At 41.7% G+C, this 7,759-nt stretch overlaps 1 protein-coding gene across 1 annotated transcript in view; it reads right to left on the bottom strand.

Annotated features, from left to right (window-relative positions):
* Positions 1-4,966: 4,966 nt before the first annotated feature.
* The window catches only part of LOC140951197 (uncharacterized), a 14,606-nt gene continuing 11,813 nt past the window's right edge, over positions 4,967-7,759 (bottom strand). The window contains exons 21-25 of the mRNA XM_073400426.1: positions 7,115-7,180; positions 6,594-6,706; positions 5,698-5,791; positions 5,287-5,341; positions 4,967-5,177 (exon numbers count right to left, since the gene is read on the bottom strand). Of these exons, the coding sequence (XP_073256527.1) occupies positions 5,131-5,177; positions 5,287-5,341; positions 5,698-5,791; positions 6,594-6,706; positions 7,115-7,180 (375 nt within the window). The 3' untranslated portion in view covers positions 4,967-5,130. The remainder of the gene's footprint in view (positions 5,178-5,286; positions 5,342-5,697; positions 5,792-6,593; positions 6,707-7,114; positions 7,181-7,759) is intronic.

A 7,759-nucleotide genomic window follows, 5' to 3' on the forward strand; every position in this document is an offset into this window, starting at 1 on the left:
TGGCCTAGTAAAGTCTCACCCTTGTAAACATATCTACCAAGCAACTACGCTTGCGCACGAAGGCGACATCATCAACATCGACGGGTCGGGAACGTCACGTGATCCATACCCCTGCGATGTCGACACAAGAATGCACATACAGTACATAGTCGGTATTTCGATTGCCAGCTACACAACTCAAGCTTTTGTTGCTTGTAGAAACAAAAGCTTGCAACTTTCTTGCGATTTCAGAAACAGCTCTTCTGGCGGTATCTTTTTGGAGGGAATCACTTTCGTAAATACCTCCCTGAATCTTGTCGATTGTTCTCTTAAGATGTCAGGGGTCATGTTTGTTAATAGTTCTAATGACGCTTTTTTTCTTAATTTTTCACGTGGTTTCACTGGAACTATTAGTATTTCTGGGTGCACGTTCTACAACATCAGTGGCAGTGGTATCAAGATTCGCGGTGATTCGGTGAACTTGAACATAACAGATACGTTCTTCACTGAAAATAAGCTCCGTATGAACAGCTTAGAGAGCGCGCTCCTGAGTATTTCACCGCAAAGCTTGTCCGCTCAAATTCAAGTTAACTTAAAGAATATCAATGTCTTAAGAAACAACTGTTCTGGAAAAGCATGTATGGAAATTCGATCGGGAAGAAATGGACTCATAATAATGCAGATGAAGTCCGGGAGTATTGACAATAACTGTGTAAGAGAAAGTGTGATTGACATCAGAGGCACTTCTGTCATAAACTTAACGACGATTCACTTCAGGCGAAACATTGGCAGGGCTATCAACATTCGTGATGGAAACTCGGTTCAACTTGAAATTACTAGGAGTACGTTTTTCGAAAATAAAATGGCAACGTCAATGGAGGATAGACATGGAGGAGCCCCAAGTGTTAAAGGATTCAGACGAGAAGCCCTCGTTTTCATGTCGAGGACACTTTTTCGCTCCAATGCGGGGATTAACGGTGGCGCATGCGCATTCACTGAGTTAACTTTACTAAAGCTGGACATCAAAAGATGTCATTTTATTCAAAACGAAGGCTCTGGTACATCTGTTGCATCTGGCGGCGCGTTGGCTGTTGGAACAATGGATTCTTATCTAAACAATGCCACTATCAATATTCACGATTCAAATTTCATTGGAAATAAAATTTACATTAATGTGGATCGCTTATGTAGCTTTGGCGGGGGTGGAGCCATGGCATTCTATGTGGATTACATGAAGGATCTCCTACTTATAAACACCAGCTTCGTCAAAAATACTGCCGAACAAAAGATTGCTGGAGCTATAAAAGTTAACTTGTTGAAAACACTTTATCGAGACATTTTATTATATTATTAACTGTGAATTCATTAGGAATTCAGGCGCTGTAGAGGCAGGGACCTTGCATTTAGTTTTGTTAACGTCACCCCAAGCGCGTGTGAAAATACAAAACACCAAGTTTATTCAAAATAAAGCCATTTCTCCCGCCCAATACGACATTTTGGTCCTTTTCAAAGGCTTCTTGAAGATCGATTCTTGTACCATTCAACATAACGCTGGAGGAGGGGTATTCTTTCAACACGCAGGTGACGTATCCTTGGAGAATACTTTGATAAGCGACAATGACAACTTTATGATAAGTCTCAACGCAGGAAGTAAGAGAAACGCAAGTTTTAAGCTAACCAACGTCTCGATCCTAAGAAACAACTGCAGAGGGAAAAGTAATATTTTCCAAGTGTCTATGAATCAACCGCCATATTTCTTGAGTTTTCAAGGGAGTGCCTTCGAGGACAATTTCTGTCAGTCAGGGGTGTTAGAGATTTCTGGCAGGTCTGACCTTTGCCTGGATACCAGTGTGATCAGTTTAGGTGCGATAGTAGCCATGAACAACACCCTGTTTCGTGGAAATTCTGGTGTCGCAAAAAGCGCGCTATCAATAGTTAACGCTGATGTAGTCCGAATTGAAAACTGTTCTTTTAAAAACAACTTTGGAGGCGCCTACGGATCTCATTTGTCAGTTCAGCTACGTTCGACCAGATTAACAATTTTCAAAACGAAGTTTTACCAGTCGGAAAAGTCTAACATCTTTAACACAACAGAAGAGCAGCCATATCATGGCTTCTTAAAGGTTACAAGTTTTGGAAACATAAGTGTTACCGAGAGCTCGTTTATTTCTGATCCCCTCAGCTATGACGGAGAGGGTCTAATCTTTGTTGAGGGTGCAAACAATGTTTCTATCGACCATTCCGTGAAAATTCAATCCCCGGTAGGAAGCAAGCTGATATTCCATAACTTTCCACATTGGGAAACCATTAACAAGAAGACCACGTGGGTAACATGGTTCTCTATTCTTACTAAGCCCTGCTCTATAAGCACGTACAGTATAAAAAGGGGCTCAAGTAGAGGTCTGAAAATGGAGCACAACGTACAGTGCCTTCCATGTCCCAATGGAGGCAACTGTACCAAGGAAGTGGCGGCAAGGCCAAATTTCTGGGGGTACCCCATGGGTGACTCGGTACATTTTCAGTTGTGCCCACATGGGTACTGCTGCCCAGCTGTCAATCAAAAGTGCCCTTACCACAATGAAAGCTATCAGAAGTCTGGTTGTCAAGGTAACCGGACAGGGATTCTCTGTGGCAGTTGTAAGGAGAATTTCAGCGAGGCGTTATTCCACACTAACTGTGCTTGGGACGACGAATGCACTCATCTCTGGTACCTGATCGTATTTTTCATTTGCGCAATGTTATTCGCGTTTTACCTTATCCGTAAACCTCCAGTTTTTCAAAAGATAATGAAAATGTTAACATGGTTCATCTCAAGTAACAGCCGAAAAGATTACCACGACGTCGACAAATCGGAAAATGGACAGAAAGCAATAGCTACGTCATCGTTTTCTTCCCACGGTTACCTGAAAATTCTCTTTTATTTTTATCAAGTTGCAGGACTGTTGACTGTTCCATCATATGGTGCAGGAGAATTATTAACAGATAAGATTGTATTTCCAATAACAAGCATTTTCGACTTTAAACTATATCCTCATAGCGACTGGAATATTTGCCCTTTTGCAGATCTCACGCCGCTGACCAAAACACTGACTCAAGTGTTTGTCGTCATGGCAATCTTCTTGGCAATACTGTTTATTTACCTTCTGCACAGCGGGCTTAACAAACTGCGCAAGCGTACTCCAGTGTTTCCCGTAAAAGGTCCATACCTGGGAGCGATCCTTGAGAGCGTGTTGCTAGGGTACTCAGCAGTGACAGGGACCACAATGAGGCTACTGTACTGTGTAGAAATACAGCACGTGCATCGATGGTACTACGACGCGGAAATCACGTGCTATCAATGGTGGCAAAAGAGCACTATAGCAGTCATTACTCTGTTTTTATTTCCCTTTATATTCATGCTGTATGACGGCTCCTTGCGCCTACATCGGCGACAAATTTCAGCGAAGAAGTTTCTACTGGCTCGCGTTTTTCCTCTTCCATACCTGCTTTATGCCGGTGTTGTATACCTAAAGAAAGCGTTAAAGTGGCCGCTTTTCTCCCACGAACTGAAATCAAAGTCGTCTATTGTTGATCTTAAAGAGGATCGTGAAACATCACTCCAATGTTCTTTAGAGGCCTCTATCCTTGAAGTTCTAAGCGCACCATTTTCCAAGCAAAACCAAGACGACCAAACACCAGGCAAGATCTACTGGGAAGGCATTCTGATTGGCCGGCGATTTATCTTAATCCTGATTGGTTGGTTCATTACTCAAACCTTCCTACGGTCTGTCTGCCTGGCCATCACGTGCCTTATCTTCCTTTTACACCACCTCCACACAAAGCCCTTTGCAAAGTACTTGGCCAACCTAGCCGAGACTGTTTCCTTGGCAACATTGGTCATCATAGCAATATTAAATGTCGGAGTAGCATCGTATTACTCTGCAGGAACTGAGTATCAAGGTATTCAAAAACAACATGTATACCGCTGTGTTTGGGCCGAAGCGATTCTACTGGGCGTCATTCCATTAACGCTTATCATTTTCCTTGCCTTGTTACTGATGTCGCAGCTCGTTCGGTTGATGATGGGTTTAATAAAGCTGATTTACTGGCTTAATACCAGATTAAAGAGAGCAAGACACGAGGAGGGTCAACCATTGATTCATCAGGAGAACTAAAACTTGATCTCACTCTTCAGACCTTGGTTATTCAAAAGCTGGATAGTGTTATCTACCGGATAAAACCACTATCCAGTGAATAACTATTGAGGAAACCAATTGCGCTATCCAGTGGGATTGGGGTGGGGGGGGGGGGGGGGGGTGGCGGGTACTGCCATATATGGGCTATATAGGTATGTGCCGCTGTGAAGGGTATGGTTTTCAAGCGGTTCACTCTGGGATAGGGTATATAAATCAGAGAGTTTGGGTCTAGAATAGGGATGATTTTCCAGGACACTGATCAATTAGTTGAAGGTTTTAGTCTAGACTAGGAGAACCTGGAATTGAACTCAAAAATACAAAAAGTCAAATCGGTTTTGTTTTGGCTGGACTGTGTTAGTGTTCCCTGTAGTTCCTAGGATAGGGGGAGGGGAGGTGGTTGGGGGAGTTTAGTCTAGTATACGTAGAGTAGAAGAATTCAGCTGAACTAGCTCTGGCTTAGGGTAAGGGTTCCAGGGTCCCAGCGGCACATCCCCATCCAAAAATTCCTAAAGAACCTCCTCCCCCGGAGATTTACCCTGTAGATAACACTATTTACCGGCCATTCAAACAACTAAGGCCAGTTGTTAGTATTTTAGGTGACTTGCTTGCACTACATTGCTCATTATAATTTAGCCTTTAGGTAGTTTCGAACGGTGTTGTAACTTTGAATTCTGTGACTTAAATCCTTACTTGACCGTTTACGCGAAAGCTTGGCCCCTTTTGAAGGTTACAATATGTAAATCCAACTGTAATCCAGTGGGATTATATTAAATGCTTTTTGTTTTCTTCCGTATATTATAATACAAAAATAATTTTAAAATGAAAATAGAATTGAAATTAATATTTACATATTTACAGTTTTACAGTTTTGTGTATAAGAAATATAATATAAATAGGTTTCTGATATGTTAGAACTCCGCGGTAGGCAGGTGAATACTATGTTTCTAGCCATTCTTATATAACTGAGCCATCCACATCAGGAGTCAGCAAATTCTGTCGTGTCTTTCGCAGGTTTTTTGCGAGCTAAAAATACAATGAAGAAAATGAAATTGTGAACAATGTACACGTGTAAGTTAACTTTCAGAAAATATAATTCATAATAAAGCACAAAAATTAACAGCTACTATCTTACATTTCTTGTACGCGTTCCAAATTCGAACTGTCTTATCCCACGAAGCAGAAACATACTACGGCAAATAAACAGATAAACAAAGAAAACTTAGGATGGGTTTACACGAGATAGAAAAATCGAAAAAATTGAAATCAATTTTACCCTGCAAGCAGACTCTGCTCGTAGGATAGATCAATTTGTCATACTCTTAAAAACAAACTCTAAGAATAGTTTAAACGTACGATACTCTTTCCTGATTTTTTCGATACCCGCTACCGATATTTTTCGATACCCGGTACCGATATCGAAATCATTATCCGATACTCTTACTCCTTCTGCTGGGTACTAATGTTTTGCTCGCCCAGTTTCCCCTCGCAAATCCAAGAAGAAAACAACAAATAAATAAACAAAGGAATAATTTCATAGTAATACCTGACTCCTCTCGGGAATGTGAATAATGCAGCGTACGGAATCATTGTGCCCAAGATTCTTCTGAACGATTTTACGACTTTCTGGATCATATACTCTGGGGAACGAAAACATAGTCAGTAAATGACATTTCTCTCTAAAGAGTTAAAACACCTTGACAAAAGGAAGGGAATGAGAAACACAAAACAAAACAAAACAACAAAAATTAATCTTATGACCCGCCATCTCATCTGTTAATTTCCGCCAATATGTCAAAATTTCGAGGTTGCGCAAGGGACTGGGTCCTTGTTGTGCCGAATTTCCCCATGGGACTGTTGGTAGGGCACGGATTTGGAACCAGGTTCCTGCGCAACTTCGTAGTAACCGACCTAATAAGCGATGGCGCGACCAAATAAGCCAATTGGGAAAACAAAATCTACCCAATTTCACGATTGTTCCCAGGGTCCTTCTACTCGTCCCTGTAGGAACGAGTAACAGAGAGCCATGAAAACGAGGTTTTTCTGTACAATCTCACAATGACCAGTCGGAAACAAGAGACTGTTCAAATAGATATATTCTTATTTCCTGTGCGATTATTGACTTCGACAGTCGACTTCGAAAGGGTGATTACTTGAAATCCGGGAAATGAAAAAGTGTAAATAGCCAACATTTGTAAAGGCATAAAAGTGGGAACTGCGCAAATGTTTGGGCTATTTTGATTGGCTTTGATTTCTCCATCAATCAGAAGAACAAACAAAACCAATCGATACTTCCTTGAACCCGCGCTTTTTCCCGCGCTTAGCATTGGCTACACGTACTAGCTTCGCATTCTGATTGGTTAAATGTTTTGATTGGCCACATTGGTTTCACGCTGGTCTGAGAACACGTTATACGCCTCGTAATATGGCGTCTCTTCTCACCTAATAATTTCTTGCACTCCTGCTACAATGCAACCGTTCACTTGGTCAATGCAAAGTGCCGACACTGCTCCTTGGGCACTGAGAACTAGATCACAGGCCATTCCGTCTGCTCTCTGTCATGAGTGGATTGGAAACAAGTTAGTAGTAAAAACGGGTGCCGGCCACCGTGAAATTTGGTGTCGCAGAAACCATTGTTAGTTAGTTTGTGTTTTTGGATGGTGAGTATTGTTTTTTTTTTTTTCAGTGTCTTTTCTAGACTTCAACTGAAAAAAAGAGACATTCGGTTTTCTTTCTCAAAATCGGTTTTTCACAGCTTGAAGTTTCTCTCCTTAATCTCACTCTCCATCTTTACTTTGGCTTGATCGCGTTGGCGTTTTTGACGCACGCAAAAATAGGGGCTGTTTTGCAGGCTATGTCTGTTCAGTCTTTTGTAAGACGTCATGTGATGTCAGCAAATAGCCAGCTTATTGATTCACTAAACGGGGGATATCGGTTTCTTGCTGTTATAAATCATCACATACCCAAACACGAATAGTACCATCCTCTGAACCCGTGATCCACTTGGTTAGCACCGCATTCCATCGCACCTAAAAACGACCCGAAACAGAACTTTGAGCTGCTCAAAAGACACACTTAAAATACCAACATCTTTGCTTACGTGCCAATGAATGATCTGGCCGAGGGTAGGAGGCTCTCTCTTCTTACTGAGGACACTATTATATATACACTACGTCAGTATATAAACCTTTTTAATGGCGATTCTGCTCTTCCACCGTCGTCAATGTTTCTGATAATCGACCCCTGGCGCTCAGTAAGGAAGATTTTAATTCCACTGGGAAACTAAATCTTGCAAGGGCAACTTGGACAAAAAACAGTGAAAATGAGTCGCATCTTGGCGTAGATCAGGATCAGCAATGCAACACTGATCAAAAGATGGATGGATTTAGTCTTTAAGGCAGGCCAAAGATCTCCCATCTCTTTGACACTCAAGCGAAAATTCAGGGATCTTCTAATCTGCCTACCCACCCCTTCCTAAACCCATCATTTTGTCATAAGTAAGAAGTAAGTGTTAACGTTTTGTTAGGGGATGGGTGGATTGCTCGTCTCCCAGTAATGAGTAAAGTCTGAGGGTGGTCGATACCTCCCCCGCTAAGTTCCTCAGTGCA

This window comes from Porites lutea, chromosome 10 (genome assembly GCF_958299795.1).
Source record: "Porites lutea chromosome 10, jaPorLute2.1, whole genome shotgun sequence".
Classification (NCBI taxonomy): Eukaryota; Metazoa; Cnidaria; class Anthozoa; order Scleractinia; family Poritidae; genus Porites; species Porites lutea.